At 45.8% G+C, this 22,164-nt stretch overlaps 2 protein-coding genes across 2 annotated transcripts in view; both read right to left on the bottom strand.

Moving 5' to 3' along the window:
• The window catches only part of LOC137435642 (transforming growth factor beta-2 proprotein), a 124,650-nt gene extending 117,593 nt beyond the window's left edge, over window positions 1-7,057 (bottom strand). Inside the window, exon 1 of the mRNA XM_068129583.2 lies at window positions 6,376-7,057. Within this exon, the coding sequence (XP_067985684.1) occupies window positions 6,376-6,736 (361 nt within the window). The 5' untranslated portion in view covers window positions 6,737-7,057. The remainder of the gene's footprint in view (window positions 1-6,375) is intronic.
• A 2,921-nt stretch (window positions 7,058-9,978) lies between these two features.
• Window positions 9,979-22,164, bottom strand: part of RRP15 (ribosomal RNA processing 15 homolog) — a 36,048-nt gene continuing 23,862 nt past the window's right edge. The window contains exon 5 of the mRNA XM_068129584.2: window positions 9,979-13,233. Within this exon, the coding sequence (XP_067985685.1) occupies window positions 13,087-13,233 (147 nt within the window). The 3' untranslated portion in view covers window positions 9,979-13,086. The remainder of the gene's footprint in view (window positions 13,234-22,164) is intronic.

Raw genomic sequence — 22,164 nt, 5'->3', positions numbered from 1 at the left:
GGGGAGCATGGCTTCAACCCCCCTTAGTACGTCGACAAACCCGGGATCCGCAACAATAAATTATATTATAAATACACTATATATAAATACATTATATTATAAATACACTATATATAAATACATTATATTATAAATACACTATATATAAATACACTATATATAAATACATTATATTATAAATATACGATATAGTCAGGTTCACTATGTTAACAAATATAATTTCGTTCAAAGTTTTGGGAGATGAGCAAACCTGTACATTTTTGGAATCATCAGAGCATGGCGAATCCAAAAATCAATGTTGGCATTTGCACAGACACATGCATGGCCGCCATTTTGGATTTTCAAAATGGCCACCATAAAATACATATTTTGCGCTATCTCGGCTCCGAGTCATCCAAGAAACTTAATTAAATATGCTAATCCTATGTTTTCTGGGTCAAGGAATCCAATAAAGGCCTCAAAATAGTGCTCAGGATTATAGAAAAGCAACAAACAAAGGTAATTGAAAACCATTGTCTTTATATATGTGATATAACTGTATTACATAATACATGATATTGCAAGTCCTTTGAAGTTATAGGTATGGGTTTATAAAGCAAGAAAGCAGCCTTGTTAGTATCAGATTGAACTACAAGTCCTATACACAGGATCTACTAGGTCCATACCGTTCAGGAATATGCTTTTACAGATCTTCATCACCGTCCTGAGTGTCATCTGGGAAGTCCTAAAAGTGAAGCAAGTCTTCGGATTAGAAGTCTAATGATCCCACCAATGGTTTTCTTGACCCAGAAAACATAGGATTAGCATACTTAAATAAGATTCTAGGTTGACGAGAAGCCGAGATAGCGCAAAATATGTATTTTATAGTGGCCATTTTGAAAATCCAAAATGGCGGCCATGCAGGTGTCTATGCAAATGCCAACATTAATTTTTGGATTCCTCATGCTCTGAGTATTCCAAAAATGTATAGTTTTGCTAATCTCAAAAAAATTTGAACGAAAAAAACTGAACCCGACTAATATATAAATATACACTATATATAAATACACGAAGGGTGTCGGAGTGAACTCCATTCAATGTACAATGTGCGCTGAGTGGGTTCATCAAAAATGTAGTGGTCTGAGAGGGTCATTAACCAGTGTGGCAGCCACATTCAAATGTAAGGTGTGCACAGAGGGAGCTGCAGATGGAGGAAATGTTGAGTTGGATCTTGGAGACGGCGTGAAGCTGGAAGGTGTGAAAACATTTTGCTACCGCGGAGACATGCTGAATGGAGAAGGTGGATCAGACTCGGCAACGGTTGCTAGAGTGAGATGTGCATGGAAGAAGTTTTGGGAACTGAGTGGCATGCTGATGATGAGGGGAGTGTCGTTGAAGCTGAAGGGAAAGGTGTATGCTGCATGTGTGAGATGTGTTATGATTTATGGGAGCGAGACATGGGTAATGAACGTAGAGCAGCAACGAAGGTTGGAAAGGGTGGAAATGTGAATGGTTCGACGGATGTGCGGAGTATCGTTGAGAGAGAGGAAGACAAATGATGAATTGCGAAAGATGATGGGAATAGAGCCTGTGATTGATGCTGTGAAGAGGAACAGGTTGAGATGGTTTGGTCATGTGTTGAGGAAGGATGAAAGTGACTGGTTGAGAAGAGTGATGGAAATGAATGTAGAAGGAAGTCGAGGACGGGGAAGACCGAGAAAGACTTGGCTAAAGATGGTGGAAGAAGAAATGCGGGCAAGGGGGTTAACAAGGAGAGATGCAGAAAATAGGGCAAAATGGAGAAGATTGTCATGGGGACCGCAAGGCTAACCCCTGCTCTAGTCGGGAAAATGGCCTTTGAAATGCATGTTGTTGTTGTGTTGTATAAATACACGATATATAAACACATTATATTATAAATACATTATATTATAAATACATTATATTTTAAATACATAATATTTTAAATACATAATATTATAAATACACTATATATAAATATACTACATGTAAATATACACTATATATAAATATACGATATATAAATACATTATATTCTAAATACATTATATTATAAATACACTATATATAAATACACTATATAGAAATACATTATATTATATATACACTATATGGAAATACATTATATTATAAATACACTATATGTAAATACACTTTATATAAATATACACTATATATAACGACACTATATATAAATACATTATATTATAATACACTATATAAATACATTATATTATAATACACTATATATAAATACACTATATATAAATATACACTATGTATAAATACACTATACATAAATACACTATATATAAATACACTATATATAAATATACTGTCGCGCAGACCCTTCGGTTAATACCAGGGCTCACGGATGGCCAAAAACGGTTTTACTTGGAGGCGACGACCGAACACGGGTTCGACTATAAAACGCGTGAGGAAGAAGGGAAATGGAAGGCTGCGGTAAAAGCGCTTACCTTGGTGCGCGCTGACCGCGGCTTCGATCCTGCGGGGAATTAATAAACTCAACAAACCAAATTTATAGTACAAAAAGAGATTTATTCATGGACCCGATAACAAGGAACGCGACGGTAATCAAATAAATTAAATCCTATACTGGGATCCCACACACCAGACTCAACAACAGACACAGGAATGAATTAAAGGAAAAGAATTGTCTCGTCGTGCAAAATGTAAAATGGTGCGTGCGGCCTTATCTGTCCCTCGTCTTGTCTTGTCTGCCGTCCAACACGGCTCCATTCGGCCCCGATGCACTCACGAGGTCCCTCGCTCCAGCACCACAGCACCGAGCACCGCTCCAAGCACACGCAGATGGCGAGCCAACACCCGCAAGGTCCGTACACCACTCCAACCTTCAGAAGCACCGATCGCACACGACAGCCAGGGAAGGACGTGCTGCAAGAGGAAGCTGCGCAAGCAAGAACCGCCGGACGTGCAAGACGAACTGCTGGATCTCCAAGAGTCAAGCAAGAAGAGAGCGAATGATGTCCAAGCACCAAGAGAGCAAATGATGTCCAAGCACGAAGAGCGAATGATGTCCAAGCACCAAGAGAGAATGATGTCCAAGCACGAAGAGCGAATGATGTCCAAGCATGAAAAGCGAATGATGTCCAAGCACGAAGAGCGAATGATGTCCAAGCACGAAGAGCGAATGATGTCCAAGCACGAAGAGCGAATGATGTCCAAGCACGAAGAGCGAATGATGTCCAAGCACGAAGAGCGAATGATGTCCAAGCACGAAGAGCAAATGATGTCCAAGCACGAAGAGCGAATGATGTCCAAGCACGAAGAGCGAATGATGTCCAAGCACTAAGAGAGCAAATGGCATTCGGGGCGCCCTTAAATAACCTCCCTGGTGACGTCAACCTTGGCGCGCCACCCAATCAGCGCCTTCCACCGGACCTTCCAGCTTCGCGCCTCTCGTGCTCGTTGGCTGGAGGTCCGCGCCTACCGCGCTGCCCATCACTCGTTCCCTGTAGCGTGGTCATAGCGCGTGGCACTCGATGTGGCTAGGCCTATCGGAGGTTTAACTGGCGGCAGCCATCATCGGCGGTGTCCTGGCCTGGTTTCCTTTTGCCTGTTCTCCTCCGAAGTCCTTGTCAGGGAAGGGAATTATTTAATGTTGCGCTAATGGCCCGTCTAAATGTCTATGTTGGTGTGCATTGCCATAAGGGACAAAGGTTTGGCTACCAGGTTTGACACACAGGGGCTGTTATCTTTATTCCCTACTCTATCTAACACTCAAACATCCTGGTATGTCCACAGGTATACTTCTTAACCGACAAACCGCCTAAACACACAGAACTTATTACAAGGAAGATTCCCTATCGCGACAGTCGAATACCTACCTATACAGATCTACCTGGCTCTAGATATTGCTTTACCCCCAGACATAACAATACACTATATATAAATATACACGATATATAACTGCACTATATATAAATACACTATATATAAATACACTATATATAAATACACTATCTTACTATAATTCACCAAATGCCCGTCCGTCCGTTTGAATGTACCGCAAAAACGACTGAACCGATCGTAACGATATTTTGGGTGGGTGATCCTGGGACCCCCTGGAGTAAAATAGGCTATATTGTTTTTCCAATTTTCCAATTTTTCCAATTTTCCAAACACGATAGAATAATATTTACCGATATGAACAGTGATGTGGCTTTTGTTGAAATTCTACAAATACTGTTTATTTTCTACGTACCAGGAGAGAGTAGATCGACTCCTGACGAACTCTTCCTATATAAACGTGTGGCTCCGAAGAAACACGGCAGCATGTGCAAAGCGACTGAGAAACAGGTGTAGCGGCCGCTTCCGTGTTACAGATTCGGCGCGCACTCTTCACACATAAAGGTGCGACTGAGAAAGACATGTAGCGGCCGCTTCCATTTTGCAGAATTCAATCTTTTTTCAAAATGGGCGCCATGTACTGTTTAGATTTTGATGATTTGCATGTGATATGATTTAACGGATGTTTATATGAATCGTTTAAAATAAAAAAGCCTTCAATTTCTGATATTTTGCCTCTTCATTTGGGCTTCCCAATTGAAGCCCCGCCCATAGGGCGGGTACCGTTGCTTGTGCTTTAAATACACTATATTATAAATACACTATATTATAAATACACTATATTATAAATACACTATATTATAAATACACTATATTATAAATACACTATATTATAAATACACCATATTATAAATACACCATATTATAAAAACACCATATTATATAAATACACCATATTATATAAATACACCATATTATATAAATACACCATATTATATAAATACACCATATTATATAAATACACCATATATAAATACACCATATATAAATACACCATATATAAATACACTATATATAAATACACTATATATAAATATACCATATATAAATATACCATATATAAATACACAACATATAAAAATACACTATATATAAATACACTATATATAAATATACCATATATAAATATACCATATATAAATATACAACATATATAAATACACCATATATAAATATACAACATATAAAAATACACTATATATAAATACACTATATGTAAATACACCATATATAAATACACTATATATAAATACACCATATATAAATACACCATATATAAATACACCATATATAAATACACCATATATAAATACACCATATATAAATACACCATATATAAATACACTATATATAAATACACTATATATAAATACACGATATATAAATACACGATATATAAATACACGATATATAAATACACGATATATAAATACACGATATATAAATACACGATATATAAATACACGATATATAAATACACGATATATAAATACACGATATATAAATACACGATATATAAATACACCATATATAAATACACCATATATAAATACACCATATATAAATACACCATATATAAATACACCATATATAAATACACCATATATAAATACACCATATATAAATACACCATATATAAATACACCATATATAAATACACGATATATAAATACACGATATATAAATACACGATATATAAATACACCATATATAAATACACCATATATAAATACACCATATATAAATACACCATATATAAATACACCATATATAAATACACCATATATAAATACACCATATATAAATACACCATATATAAATACACCATATATAAATACACGATATATAAATACACGATATATAAATACACGATATATAAATACACGATATATAAATACACTATATATAAATACACTATATGCAAATACACTATATGTAAATATACTATATATAAAAGCTCAAGTTCCAGTTACAATTGATGTTTATCAGTTTATCTTGGATTCGATTGCACTTTCCAAAAGTAAGTTTCAATCATCACGTGATCCCTTCCCACCACTTACCGACGTCATCAAACCACCGAATAATCAACCACCCTATAATCACCACGCTCGCACCACAGTTGCTCCACAAGCCCCAATAAGAGGAATTTGAGGCCGGGTATGAAAATAGCCCCTCCATCATATCGTACACACCATGACATAAGACCTCACGAGCTGCAATGAAAGACCTCACGGGCCCATGATCCACCACAACGACTCACCTTTAACCTGAACTTTCATCCATTAATCCTAATTAAACAAGATCAAGTGACATGTCCATAAATTATAATAGCTTATGATTACAAAGCAGGTGTTTATTTACTTTCCTGATCGTTCTTCCTCACCACCCGTGAACTTTTCGATGACGTCATTTTCCGCGTATAAAGCGCGATGGAGGCAATAACATTTTATTACATAAGGCGACAGCATGGCGGGCGTTCCTTACTGTCTGCAGGCGGGTACAGCGGGTTCATGTCCACCTTGTACACCTCCTTGCCGTAGTACTCCTCCTCCGTAGAATCCCGAGCGCAGGAAGCCCCGGCCGCCTCCTCGCGTTGCTGACGGAGCAGTTCCCTCGTGCTGTTGAAGAGCGCAATCACCTGCGGGGGAACTTCGTCCGCGGCAAGGTGCGCCTCGGGGGGGCTCGACAGGCGCAGCTTGCTGAGGATCTGTCCGCGGATCGCCTGGATCCGCATGCGCTTCACCAGGTCCATGTCGACGGGCGCGCAGGACGAGACGCACAGGTACGGAGCGGAGCAGCACAGCAGGAGCAACACGAGGCAAACGCCTGGGAGTCGGACGCGCATGACGAGCTTGGCCGGTCGTGCTACAGGGCGCCCGCGGGGGACGCGCTCCGGACGCTAAATGCCGGATCGCTCAGGGGCTCCGGGCTCCATGCAGTGGGACAGCTTGGATCGTGTGTGCGCGAATCGTTCATTCCTCTTAACTAGGGAGCACGTGCATCATGAGCACCCCCCGCCGCCCTGCGCCCGTGTGGCATGGCCCCCACCCCTCGTGCACGTGCGACTCAACCCCCCCTCCCCCACTTCTCCACGACCGCGTGAGGCACGAACTCCCCTACCCCCCTCCTGTACGCGTGCGACAGGAGCTCCCAATCTCGCGAGTGTAACCTAACTTAACTGGTGCGCATGAACTCCACCTGTGCACGTGCAACACGAATCCTCGAACCCCTCGTGCGCGAACGACACCAACCCCCGAACCCTCTCGTGCGCGGGCGACACGAACCCCCGAGACCCTCGTGCGCGGGCGACACGAACCCCCGAGACCCTCGTGCGCGGGCAACACGAACCCCCGAGACCCTCGTGCGCGGGCGACACGAACTCCCGAGACCCTCGTGCGTGGGCGACACGAACTCCCGAGACCCTTGTGCGCGGGCGACACGAACTCCCGAGACCCTCGTGCGCGGGCGACACTAATCCCCGAGTCCTCGAACCTCCTCGTGCGCCACTAACCCTCGAACCTCCTCGTGCGCGGGCGACACGCGCTCCCAAGCTCGCGAGACCTAACTTAACTTGTTCGCGTGAACTCCACCTGTGCACATGCAACACGAACCCTCGAACCCCCTCATGCGCGGGCGACACTAACCTCCGAACCCCTCGTGCGCAGATGACACGAACCCCCGAACCCTCTCATGCGCGGACGACACTAACCCCCGAACCCTCTCATGCACGGACGACACTAACCCCGAACGCTTTCGTGCGCGGACGCCACTAATCCCCGAACCCCCTCGTGCGCGGACGACACTAACCCCGAACGCTCTCGTGCGCGGACGACACTAATCCCCGAACCCTCTCATGCGCGGACGACACACCCCCGAACTCCCTCGTGCGCGGACGACACTAACCCTCGAACCCTCTCGTGCACGGACGACACTAACCCTCGAACCTCCTCGTGCGCGGATGACACGCGCTATCAAGCTCGTGAGACCGAACTTAACTTGTGCGCGTGAACCCCACCTGTGCACGTGCGGTACGAACCCCCCAGCGCGACATGATATCCCCAAACTCAGCGCGTGTGATCTCACCTAAGTTGTGCGCGTGCGACCTAACTCCACGTGCACGCGTCACGAACCCTCAGTGCGCGTGCGGCACGAAACTTCCAGCGTGTACAGGAGGCATTCACAGCACTGTGAAACGAATCCCCATCGGTTTCGATTCGCAGAACGTACGAAATCGCAGCACTTGAGGCTCTAGCAGCGCGAGCTGCTCCACAGGATGACCATTGCCAGGTCGCAGCGCGCGCTCATTGCACCCACTCTGGGCCGGATGTTGGCACACACAGCATGAGTGCGGCAGAGATCGCCCTCGCGTCACGTCCCGAGTTCTGCGATTCGACCGTCAACGCAGAAAGACCATTGGGTTTTGGATCAGCGATATATAGCGCTTGCTCTGCCATATCACGTGTACCTGGGCAGAGAGAGGAGGGTACAAATCTGGGCGGGCCGGGGGGCGGGGCGTGTCGCGCGTGCTAATTTTACCGATTGTGACGTCACGGTGCCGGTATTCCCGGATTCCCCGACCCAAAGGCACTTTTCACGATACCCCGACGCTTGGACAGCACGTACGGCCGTGCACGGTAACTTCTCACGCTTCGTAACGTCAACACCCCCTCCCCAAACACACACTTCGCTCTAACCGACCGAACCCGACCAGCCGGACCGTGGCACGTCCGAGTCCCGTCCTCAGGAGCTGCGGCCCACGAGCCTCGGAACGCGAAGCCGACGGACGGAAGGAGTGTGACGGACGGAAGGAGTGTGACGGACGGGCCGAGTGTAGCGGATGGAGTGTGACGGACGTAGTGTGACGAACGGGGTGTGACGCTCCCGTGGCCGTGAGTTCTGGAACAACAGCGGGTTTTGGCGCGAAAACGCAAATCGCAATCCGACCTTTTCAGACTCCACGAGCGAATCGAAGCATTTTTGTGCTGCGATATTTCGGGCTCACACCGGTTCCAGCTGCGGGGGAAAGGGGAGGGGGGGGGTCCTGCTGTGCCCCCAACGGCAGCTATTTTGATATGGGGGAAATATCGTCCTACATCGGGTCCATTAATCTATGTCGGGCGCGGGAAAAAAAATCGCTTCCGAATCGACTCCAACTTCCGGGCAGAGAGCAGTAAGTAAAGTATCTCTGGTCGAATAAAAAAGCCAAATCATACACCGGGTCCAATTAGATGGCTTCCTCGTGACGGTGACATCACGCGGAGGGATGACACCTCAAACGTCACCTGTTGTGACGTCACGCTTCCCAAACGCAACCTGCGAAGTGACGGACTTCCGTTGACGTGGATTTCGAGCGGAAACGCCATGCTCGCGGCCTTGGCCAAAGGTTCCCCCACCTTGAAGGTGTGTGTGGGGGGGGGGGGGGGGGGTGGTGTCTCACAGTGACGTCACAAAACGATTCCCGACTACTCACCGCGAAAACAGAACAGAGCCGATATATCTACCGTTCAAAGGTATATGGTATTACATTAAAATTAATAAATCCATATTTTCATAACCTCCCCTCCCATTTTATGTCGATTGCCCTCTTCGCTGTTTTATGAACCGTGACGTACAAACACCTGGACAGGTGTATTCTCGCATATAGTGTCGGAGCTGCTGTCCACTCGAAAGAGCCGACAGTGGAAGGTGACGTCATTTGCTGTCCAAAACCAAGCACTTCCGACCCAAAGTTCAGGCAGGAATTCGTAATTTGTTCATGATGCCGGCGATAGCTCGCCTACTCTTCGTGAAGGACACCGTGTGGTATAACGTCCACCAACTATTGCAGGTAAACGTGACGTCACTTTAAGGTTCATCCGAGGCACGCACATCGACGAATCTGCGAGAAACCAACAAACAGAGCAGGGTCGGGATTCAAACCCAGGTAAGACAGCCCAATGTGAAACACGCTACCTGTGAACCGACCTAGCAGACAAATGGAGGTTGTATGAACCATAATCAACAGTTCAATAAGGTATCGGTGTTTTTAAGCAAGGTGTTGGGAAGTTTCACTTGATTACCTCCATTCGATCACAACAAACTCGGACATTTTGCAAAATTAACATTTTATTTACCAAAACCCAGTTTGGTTCGTTTGCACAAAGGCATCCCTTTCAAGGAGTTACCTCCAGCGTCTCGTTAGCGGTGTTACCCCTGCATTGCTCTCACAGAAGCCGCCATATTGGATCAATAATAAATTGACTTTAACATGATAGTTTCATGACAAAACGATCCTGATCAAGGTTACAGTTTAAAACACGTGCACTTAGGGTTAGGGTTCAATCCTGGGTGGAAGGGTTCGGGTTCAATCCTGGGTGGAAGGGTGAGATCAATCTTGGATGGAAGGGTGAGGGTTCAATCCCGGGTGGAAGGGTGAGGGTTCAATTCTGGGTGGAAGGGTTAGGGTTCAATCCCGGGTGGAAGGGTTAGGGTTCAATCCCGGGTGGAAGGGGTAGGGTTAAATCCCGGGTGGAAGGGTGAGGGTTCAATCCTGGGTGGAAGGGTTAGGGTTCACTCCCGGGTGGAAGGGTTAGGGTTCAATCCCGGGTGGAAGGGTTAGGGTTCAATCCCGGGTGGAAGGGTTAGGGTTCAATCCCGAGTGGAAGGGGTAGGGTTCACTCCCGGGTGGAAGGGTTAGGGTTCACTCCCGGGTGGAAGAGTTAGGGTTAGGGTTCAATCCCGGGTGGAAGGGTTAGGGTTAGGGTTCAATCCCGGGTGGAAGGGGTAGGGTTCACTCCCGGGTGGAAGGGTTAGGGTTCACTCCCGGGTGGAAGGGTTAGGGTTCACTCCCGGGTGGAAGGGGTAGGGTTCACTCCCGGGTGGAAGGGGTAGGGTTCACTCCCGGGTGGAAGGGTTAGGGTTCAAACCCGGGTGGAAGGGTTAGGGTTCAATCCTGAGTGGAAGGGTTAGGGTTGGGTAGTTGTTCGGGTTAAGGTTAGGGTTCAATCTTGGGTGTAAGGACCCGTTCTGGTGTTTTCAGCACCTCTTTGTGTTCCCAACTGAGCGGACGACTCTTGTGAACGGATCAGATGTCTAATGACCATGCCTTTTGTTCATCTGTCCGATATCAGCAAATGTCCCCTTTGCAGGTTAAATTAGAGTAAAGTCACCAGAATTCACTCGCCTAACATCGATCTGCAGTGTGTTTATATATATATATATATATATCTACTTTTTTTTTTTTTTTTTTAACTATCCTACATTTTCCTCATTTCGTTTTGGAGACCGATGGTTACCCTGTGTGAATAAAGCAAAACACCAGTTATTGATTAATCGGTGCTCTGTTTAAATGTTTGAAAATCGCGCCATCTACCAGCCAGAGGACTGAAGTGAATGAGCCGAGAAAGGAAGAGCCGAGACAGATCCAAAAGACTCACAGAGCAGAGCTACACACAGTCAGGCATCACAAAAACTTCTACTTTGTCACACGAGCCCAAATCAATTTTAAACGGCAGGAACATTTTTAGAAATAAGATTTAAAACCAAGAACCTGTCCAGCCTGCCAAATCTCACTCCTCTCCAATGGCTTGATCTCCGATCATCAATTTGGTTTCAGACCTGGACACTCCACTCTGGACATGCTGCTTCTGCTGTCTCAACAATGGATGGAGGTCCTCAATGCCAAACTGGGATTTAGAGCTGTCTCCCTTGACATATCACGTGCCTTCGATAAGGTCTGGCACCCAACTCTGCTCACCAAACAATCCTCCTATGGTATCCATGGAAACCTCCACACATGGCTTGTGGACTTCCTCTCTGGTCGTAGTCAACGTGTGGCCCTGAATGGAATTGTCTCATCTGCCCTTCCTGTTCAGGCTGGAGTTCCCCAAGGTAGTGTTCTGGGCCCTGTGCTTTTTCTGGTCTTCATCAATGATCTCTCTGACTCTCTGGAAAACCCTCTATCTCTTTGCTGATGACTCCTCTCTGCAGCTCTATATCTCATCCCTCAGATCGGCAGGCAGCAGCCTCCTCACTCTCTGCAGATCTTGACCAAATCACAGACTAGTCAAACAAGTGGAACATGTCTTTCAATCCTGACAAATCTCACACTCTCACTATGTCTCTCCGAAAAGACCGACTGGACAACCCTCCCATCTACTTTCTCAACAATCCTCTCCCAGAAGTTCTGTCACTCAAGCTTTTGGGTCTCACTATCTGCCATGATCTTTATTGGGAAAACCACGTTTCCAAGCTGGTCTCCAAAGCCAGTCGCCGACTGGGAATCCTCCATCGTGCCGTCATTTCTGGGGTCTTCTGAGCTCCTCACCACATACAAGGCTTTCATCCGCAGCTCAATGGAATACTGTTCCCCCCTCTGGGCTGGTGATCCTGCCTCACACCTAGCTCGGCTTCACGCTGTGGAAACCAAAGCTTTCAGAATCATTGGAATCTCCTGCGATGAAGCTAACTCCGAGGGCCTTTCTCTCTCTCACCGCAGGCAGGCTGGTGGTCTTTCTGTCTTCTACCGACTCCTCTCCGGCCTTGCTCCCCCAGCTCTGTGCCCTGCCCCCCCCCCCCAAATATCCCTACAGTTCACACAAGATCTGCCAGCAACCCTCTTATGGTTAAACTGCCAAAATCAAGACTCTCTGCTCACCTTCACTCTTTCATTCCTTTTTTCTCCCGTCTCTGGAACAAACTCCCCCACTCCCTTCAATCCCACTCCTCCCTCCAGGTCTTTAAAACAGCTGTTCACCACCATCTCTTATCTTCCCCCATCCAAAACCTTGATCTTTTCTACACCCGTTAATACACACAAATCCACCTTTTTCAAATGCCGCTTTCTTTACTGAAAGTCCTAATAGTGTCCATTTGTTTTATACCGTGTATACAGCGCCTCCCCCAGGCCTCACCCATCCACAGATCTCCCTGTTCGCCACTGGTGTTGTCCGTTCCCTTTATTACACGTTCTTTGTGTGTTTATGTTTTAGCCTTACACAAGTCTCGACTTTGTATCCAAAAAAAAAAAAAAAAAAAAAAAATCTCCCGCACAACCAAACATGCAGCTTTTCCAGCTGTACTCATTCCACCCCGATGGTGAGACAAGGCAAGAGGACCACGGAGAAGCAACAGGATGGAGACGAGACTCCGACACTGAACAGAAGTCCTGATGCCCATTATTCACAAGCTCGTCCCAAACATTCCAAATGAGCTGTTTCAGTCCGAATCGCTCTCGACGCCACTGGCACTCTCGTCATCCTCGGCGTCGCTCTGCTTGTCCCAATCTTTCATTTTCGCTCCCATCATGAAGTCGTCACGGAGGATGCTCCAGGCAGGCTGTTTGCACTGCGCTGTCTCCTCGGTCTGCGATTCCAGAACACAGAGTCAGGTTAGACGTTTCTCATGAGAACGACAAAGTTCATCGCTCCATCGTAACCAGAGCACGTACACTCGTCTCAAATACATGCTGATCAATACATTTCGGCCGCTTCATCACTTTGAGCCATCTATATAATACATACATAAACATGGCAAAAATATGCATCAAATTATATGTGAAAATACCACTTCTAAAATCCATCAATTGTGGGTAAAACACACCTGTGTGACAACCTAAATGTTCAATCAACTGAGCATTAAAAAAATTAATTAACCTTTTAATTGCAACATGAAAGACGCAAAAAACAATCCAGATTTTTGAGCAGTGCACCAATTTTCGAAAATTAGTTTGGGTACTTGCGTACAATGGCTGCCTTTTCTAAAGGCAACCGCACGATCTTTCATGTCCGTATGCAAGCGCTAACAGAGGGCAAAGACGGTTTGACGTCCCCTCAATGGGACGGCGCACTCCGTGATGTGATGCCTGGCTTGCAGAGCAACCAGGACGACGGTTTACAGCTAGGCCGGGAATCGACTCAAACTTCACATCTTAACTCCGAAGTTACCTCGAGCTCTGCTGTCAGTCTGAGGGAATTGAGCAATCAATGCATTTTTAGCTCACCTGGAACGAAGTTCAGGGGAGCTTATGCGATAGCGCGTTGTCCGTCCGTCCGTCCTTCAACACTTGAAACTTCTCCGAAACTGCTGATGGGATTGTGACCAAACTTGGCACAAATGATGTTTGTTCTGTTGTGACTAAAGTTTGTTGACGGCATTAAAAAAAAGTCAGGGCCTATGGGGGTCTACCGGGGGTCAAATTGGATCCAGGCTTGACCCCCCCCCCCCCCCCCCCCCACAATAGGTATTTGCCTTCTCAAACTACACCACAACCTTCTTCACCTGGGATGTACCAATGTTTAGTCAAGGCATTAAAAAAAATTGGGGTCTGAGGAGGTTTACTCCACATGCTGCCTCGTCTTCCAGCAACCATTGAAATTGGTTTAAAATACCTTCAGTCAGTGCAGTATACTGTTTATTCTACCAGGTGAGTGCCAGGAGTATTGCCCCGATGATGAGTTATCCATTTTGGATACACAAAATGCGCTTCAACATCAAACGCACAAATAAATATCAGCACTTACCTGTAACCTTTATTCCAAACACGAGGTAAAAATATAAAATATCGGAAAACTCGAAACTTTAAACGTGGGAGTTTGCCTGTAATTCTTTGTGACCGGTACATGCTCAAGGTTTGTGTTCGGAAGATTTCCTCCTCCATGATGTAACACATGAGGTTAGAGCACAGGGCTCGAGAATGGTTTGTCATCCTTGAAACTGATGAGCGACTTGGGGATATGGATTCGTGCAGGAGATCTGGGAATGAAAACTGCTCGACTTGATTACACCAAACATGCCACATCGTCAGCTTCCTGTGAATCATTAGAAATCTTGAACGATACCAACTGTAAACCAGAAATCATCTGAAAATGCAAGGCCCGTCCACGTCCGTTTGTATTCGGACATCTTCTGTATGCTCAAATAACAAAAACAGTAAAAAAAAAACATTAAAATTGACGATTTTATGCATCCTTGACCTTTGAGCTTTAGATCTAAAAAATAATCGGGTTCTCGCTTTTGATTAAACCACCGTTTAGAGGCCATTTTTCCCCGCAAAGCGGGGGTTGGCCTTTTCGGGGACCGTGGTAGTTGTTGTTTTTTGGTCCCCTTTTTGAAGCAATGTTTTACGGCCGGATGCCCTTCCTGACGCCAACCCTTTTTGCCGCCTTCAACGACAAACAGGGAATTACCAGTGAACTGGTACTCAATTAGCCGACCTCGGAAGGATGACAGGCTGAGTCAACCCCCCTGGCATTAATTCGGCGATCGACCGAGATTCGAACCCGGGATCCTAGGATCCTAAGCCGGCACCCTAGCCGCTAGCCCAACTCCCACGCTTTTGATTGGTGAACCAATATGCAAATTCTTTAAATTTCAGGTCAAATAGGTGAAAATTGATGATTTTACACAACCTTGACCTTTGACAGTTTGATCTAAAAAACAAAAAAAACAAAAAAAAAATTGGCTTGGCGCTTTTGATTGGTGAACCAATTCGATGTCTCAATATGCAAATTCTTTAAATTTTAAGTAAATTGGATGAAAATTGATGATTTTATGTGACGCTGACCTTTGACCAGATCGTCACGTCAAGATTGTCATGGAGCTCGCAAAGGTAACCCCCACTCCAGCAGGGAAAATGGCCTTAAAATGCCTGTTGTTATTTTGCTGACCTTTGACCAAATTATAAATTGCCTTCTCAATATTCTCATAATAAATCTTTGTTGAAAATTAGATTTCAAAACTCAAATGGTAAATTTAAATTTCAGGTCAATTGGATGAAAATTGATGATTATGTGATGCTGACCTTTGACCTTTTGACAAAATTATCAATTTGCCTTCTCCGTATAATCATAAAGCTTTGATGACAAAACTCAAATGGTAAAACAGTTATGGCCCGGACAGACACACAGAAGTGATTACACAACCCCGTCTCCAGCTGCACAGGGGACGGGCCTATGAGTCCGGCTTTGTGGGGCTGCATGAAGACGAACCACTTGTAAAGAAAGCGATAAACGTGAAAGCATGGAAGATTTCCCCAGTGCAGCCAACAGGTATTCCGACAGGATGGTGCTGGGGTTGTGCATTTAGTCAGGTTCACTATGTCAATAAATTATATTTCGTTCAAAATCATGGTAGATTAGCAAACCTATACATTTTTGGAAAGGTTATAGCATAAGGAAACTAAAAATCAATGTTTACATTTGGAGAGATACCTGTATGGCGGCCATTTTGGATTTTCAAAATGGCCACTGTAAAATACATATTTTGTTCTATTTCTGCCTCTAATTACCCTAAAAACTTCTTAAAATATACTAAACCTATATTTTCAGGGACAAGGAATCCAATGAAAGTATCAAATTAGTGCTATGGGGAATGGTAAGACACGAATCAAAGGTTTTGAATTGCAAAATACTGTCTTTATATTCGCGATAAGTTGCATAATCAAATACATGTTATCATTTTGTACAGGCAGTTAATAACATCAAAATGTGTCAAAATAATTCATATCACCAAACATACACAGGCAGTCAGCAAAATCATATATACACATGCAGTCAGTATAACTTCACATCTACACGGGCAGTCAATGACAAAATATACACGGGCAGTCAATGGCATCAAACATACACGATTACAGAATATGCCATTTAGAGTTCGTCATCACTGTCCTGTGTGTCGTATCCGACAATATAGTCCGCATCGTTTTCACAGTCCGTTCCACACAAGCAAAGGTCGGTCAAATTGATTGGCAAATCGAATTGGTCGAACGAATCGAATTCGATGAATCGAATCGAATCGAATCGATCGAATTGGTCGAATGGTCGATCGAAGCGATTGGTCGAATGGAATTGGTCGAATTGGTCGAATCGAATTGGTCGGAATTGGCAAATGTAAACATTGATTTTCAGATTTTCCATGCAATAACGTTTCCAAAAATGTATAGGTTTGCTAATCTACCATGATTTTGAACGAAAAAACATCGTGAACCTGACTAATTTGCTTTTTGAGCCATCTTGCCTTGATTCAATTCCCGACCAGATTACACAAACCATGGGATTGGTGCTTCGCAGGCAGGAAGTTTCTTAAAGTGTGCCACCTCTCTCGAATGGACGTTAAGCTTGGCGTCCCGTCCGCGATCATTAGACGGTGCACCGGAAATATCCACAGTGTGTTTTGTGAAGCGGAGGTGAGTTATTGCCGGGATAACTGGTCAAATCGAACTTCGGGCCTCACAAGCCAGTTCCTGAAAAGACTTCGGCCAAACATGCCCCTCGGCAGACCCCACAAGATGTTCGAAATTATTAATGTATTCATAATTATCATGGTATCCCCAACACAAACATGGAAGCTTAGAAGGTAATTTTTTAATTCCAACGGACAGTACTGGATTCATCAGCTGATTAAACCTGGTCAATATACAGTAACAACAAACAACAACAACATGCATTTTAAGGCCATTTTCCCTGCTGGAGCGGGGGTTAGCCTTGCGGTCCCCATGACAATCTTCTCCATTTTGCCCTATTTTCTGCATCTCTCCTTGTTAACCCCCTTGCCCGCATTTCTTCTTCCACCATCTTTAGCCAAGTCTTTCTCGGTCTTCCCTGTCCTCTACTTCCTTCTACATTCATTTCCATCACTCTTCTCAACAAGTCACTTTCATCCTTCCTCAACACATGACCAAACCATCTCAACCTGTTCCTCTTCACAGCATCAATCACAGGCGCTATTCCCATCATCTTTCGCAATTCATCATTTGTCTTCCTCTCTCTCAACGACACTCCGCACATCCATCGAACCATTCACATTTCCACCCTTTCCAACCTTCGTTGCTGCTCTACGTTCATTACCCATGTCTCGCTCCCATAAATCATAACACTTCTCACACATGCAGCATACACCTTTCCCTTCAGCTTCAACGACACTCCCCTCCTTATCAGCACGCCACTCAGTTCCCGAAACTTCTTCCATGCACATCTCACTCTAGCAACCGTTGCCGAGTCTGATCCACCTTCTCCATTCAGCATGTCTCCGAGGTAGCAAAATGTTTTCACACCTTCCAGCTTCACGCCGTCTCCAAGATCCAACTCAACATTTCCTCCATCTACAGCTCCCTCTGTGCACACCTTACATTTGAATGTAGCTGCCACACTGGTTAATGACCCTTTCAGACCACTACATTTTTGATGAACCCACTCAGCGCACATTGTACATTGAATGGAGTTCACTCCGACACCCTTCCTGCACACAGCACAGGGCCACTTCCCAGTTCTTTCCACATCACCACATGCTTTACCACTTGCCATCACCTTTGTCTTTCCGATATTCACCTTCAGACCTTTTGTCTCCATACATTCCTTACACTTGTTCATCTTTTCCTTCAGTCCATCCATACTTTCCGCAATCAACACCAGATCATCTGCATACAACAACAAATAGTAGTGGACTTAGTACCGACCCCTGGTGCACTCCCACCTTCACCTCAAACTCACCACTGTTCCCGTCCTTCGTCCTTACAGCTGTGCGCGCTCTTTTGTACATTGCCATCACTACTCTGATCAACCATTCCTCCACTCCTAACTTCCTCATTGCCCATGTCAATACTTTGCGTGGAACTCTATCGAATGCTTTCTCCAGATCAACAAACCCAAGAAACAACTTCTTCCTCTTCTCCATGTACTTCTCCAGCAACTGCCTCACAATAAAAAGCGCGTCTTTCGTTCCTCTTCCTGGCATAAATCCAAACTGCATTTCGTCGATCTTCACTTTCTTCCTTATCCTCCTCTCCAACACCCTTTCCAATACCTTCATTCCATGCTCCAATAACTTTATCACTCGGTACGAGCCACACTCGAGAGGGTCACCTTTCCCCTTGTATAGAGGGACGAAGGTACTCAGTTCCCAATCCACTGGAATGCGGCCTTCTTTCACCGCCAGATGACAGATCTCTGTCATTCTCTTCACACCCCAACTTCATGCTGCCTTCAACATATCTCCCACAACTCCCATCGGCCCTCCCGCTTTTCTACTCTTCATTGCTTTTATCACTTCCTCAACTTCCTTCTCAGTTATCTTCTCTGCTGGTCCTAAAACTGGGTTACTCTATGTTGCCATCCCATTCATTCTCTGTATTCAACAGCATTTCCATATATCTTTTCCATCTTCCTTTAATTCCATCTGGGTCCACAACGATTTGTCCCACTTCATCTTTCAAGCAACTCACCCCCATCACATCACACCTCTCTTTCGCTATCTGCTTTGCAATCCTGAATACTGCTGTCTGACCCTCTTCCGAATCCAAGCGTTCTCCAAACATTTTCCTACATACCTCCTGCGCCTTTGCTACCTCTTTCTTTGCAGCCTTCTTGGCTGCCTTATAACTTTCATGCTCTGCTGTTTCTGCTCCCGTACCCTTCGCCTTCTGCCACTCCTTGAACTTCTTCCTCTTCTCGTCAATCCTCTTTCCAACTTCATCATCCCACCACCATGTTTCCGAGTGCCTCGGTGGTCCTTTTGTCCATCCACATACCTCACCAACGGCTCCCAACAGACTAGCTTTCATTGACATCCAACCACGTTCAAGCTCAACCGCATCATCCTCTACCCTACTCAGCCTCTCTTTTAATGCCTCCCTTACTGTCACCTCTTTCAACCTCCACACCTTCATTCTCGGTTGGTACTTCACCCGCCGAGCTCTCCTCGCACCTTTCACCCTTATGTCGCAGACAACCAAGTGGTGCTGTGAAACAGCCTCCTCCCCCAGGATCACCTTTGTGTCCCGGAGGTGCCCCCTATCTCGCCTACGCACCATCAGGTAGTCAACGGTTGTCGTCGACCCACCTGACGTGTATGTAACAAGCTTATTATCCTCTTTCTGGAACTGAGTATTACAAATCAACAAATCAGCTCCATCAGCAAACTCCAAAATCCTTTCACCTTCTCCATTTCTCACACCATATCCGTAACCCCCATTAACTCCCTCAAAACCATCCATACTCCTTCCCACATGTCCATTTAGGTCTCCTCCTACCACAACTTCCTTATCTTTCACGTTTTCCATCAGCTTCTCGATCACACACCAGAACCTGTCCTTCTCTTCATCGCTCCGACCATCCTGCGGAGCATATCCCGAGATGACGTTCACCAAGAGCTTTCCAATCATCATTTTCACCATCATCAACCTATCACTCACTCGAGTCACACTCACCACACTGTCTACAAACTCCTCAGAAAACAGGACACCAACACCATTCACGCCCTCCAGGCACCCTTGCCACACAAACTTGTATTTCTGTCCCTGCCTACCCTTCACCATTCTCACACTTCCCTTCCATCTCGTCTCTTGCACACAACATATGTCCACTCTTCTTGTGACCAATACTTCCACCACTTCTCCTGATCTCCCTGTCATTGTCCCTACATTCCATGTCCCAAAACCCAGAAACCGATCTCCACTTCAGGCTGTACCCTGCCCATATGTAGTTGTAATTGTCATGGTTCTCTTTTTGAGGCAATGTTTTTATGGCCAGATGCCCTTCCTGACGCCAACCCTCTTAGTCGTCTCTTACAACACGCAGGGATACGGTGCACCTATTCTAATACAGGGTACACACTGGGAAACGTTTAAAACATGGACATTCTGTGTGTGGGGGGGGGGGGGGGGGTTGTGGGGGGCATCACAGCTGCGGGGGCCACGTCAGCACCACGCCACGTTTGCCCGGTCAGCACCACGGCGGCCCGGTCAGCACCACACCCTTGGAAAGGACTTCGATGCACATCAGCCCAGAGCCTGGCGTGAAGTCCAAGGACATCAGCACGTCATCCGAAAACAGCTCCGGTTGGTGCGAACCACTCGGTCAATGGCGCGAACCAGGTCCCGACACGCCCTTGCTTGCTTGGCCCCGATGAAGGCCTCGTTTTGTGTTCTCCAAACAGGGGCAAAATCGCCCAAGCCACGCTGGATTTCGGCAGTGGAAGCCTTGCTCGCTCAGCCTCGATGAAGGCCTCGCTGGGTGTTCTCCAAACGGGCAGAATCGCCAAAGCCGCGCTGGATTTCGGCGGCGGAAAGCAGCCACGAAGCGACGATATGCGGTCGGGCTGTAATGCAAACACCACGGCGGCCCGGTCAGCACCACACCCTTGGAAAGGACTTCGATGCACGTCGGCCCGGTCGGCCCAGAGCCTGGCGCGAAGTCCAAGGACATCAGCACGTAAGCATCAGCACCGTTGGTTTGTGGCTTTGGACGCCGCAGCGAGGCTCGAGTTCGCCTGTGGCCTCCAGGCTTTGTCACTGGTCGAAGAGAAACACGAGGTCGCAGCACAGAAGAAGGTCCACTCAGGAACGATGACGTCATACCGCGCATGCGCAGTTTCAAAATTTCTCCCAAATCAAAAGCAAAACGTCGGCCATTCCATAGTCAGGGGTCAATATACAGTAAAGACTATTTAAAGCATTTTTATGATGTGGGGAAAATGAAATTTCTCCCAAATCAAAAGCAAAACGTCGGCCATTCCACAGTCAGGGGACAACACAACTTTATAACATCTACTTTAATAAGGAGGTAGAGAGCAACAAATGTGACATGGAAAACTGCCAACATCACAGCTAAATGGTTCGGCATTCCAAGGTTCGCCCAAGAGGCAGCTCCGGTTAACTATCAGCACAGTCATGGCAAATTCTATCGCACACTGACCACCGCAGAGCGGACTGGAAAAGCCAATATTGATCTGGACAGTGGCACTGGATCAGGAAGGAACACATTTATCCTGAAACGTGGGCCCGGGGATGGCAAACCCTCAAGGCATCAACAGTGGCATTGTGCATCAAAGCCGGCGGCCTGCTCCACTTTCACTCCGTTGGAAACGATCCGCTCAATTTCCAACAACCAATCGTTCATGGAGTGACGCCATGATGGACAGTGCACGAGCACCGGTCGTTCATAATCCTGGTGCAATTTCGTCACAAACGACAAATAAGCCATTTTGACGAGGCCGTTTTTGCACATCCTGCCCCCCGAATCCCCCGCACCGCTCAGGAAGCCTCGATAAATCCAAGGAGACTCGACAGCTGCTTGCCATTTGCAGGTGTTTTAATTTGCCACTCACAAAAACAAAAAGCTATCAATCACATTTCAGTTGCTCAAACAAACCCCAAGCCCAAGGCTGATGAACATCAACAAGACTTAGCAGTCGATTCCAGCGTAATCACAGACTGCTCCTCTTTAGCACTTCTTGATGTCACGTCCAAAGGTTAATAGCGAGCAAAGAAAGGCTTGAGGAACACGTAACGCCTCGGTGTGT

This window comes from Myxine glutinosa, chromosome 9 (genome assembly GCF_964187855.1).
Source record: "Myxine glutinosa chromosome 9, kmMyxGlut1.1, whole genome shotgun sequence".
Taxonomy (NCBI): domain Eukaryota; kingdom Metazoa; phylum Chordata; class Myxini; order Myxiniformes; family Myxinidae; genus Myxine; species Myxine glutinosa.
The sequence above is the reverse complement of the archived record's forward strand: the minus strand, read 5'-3'. Positions and strand labels throughout refer to the sequence as shown.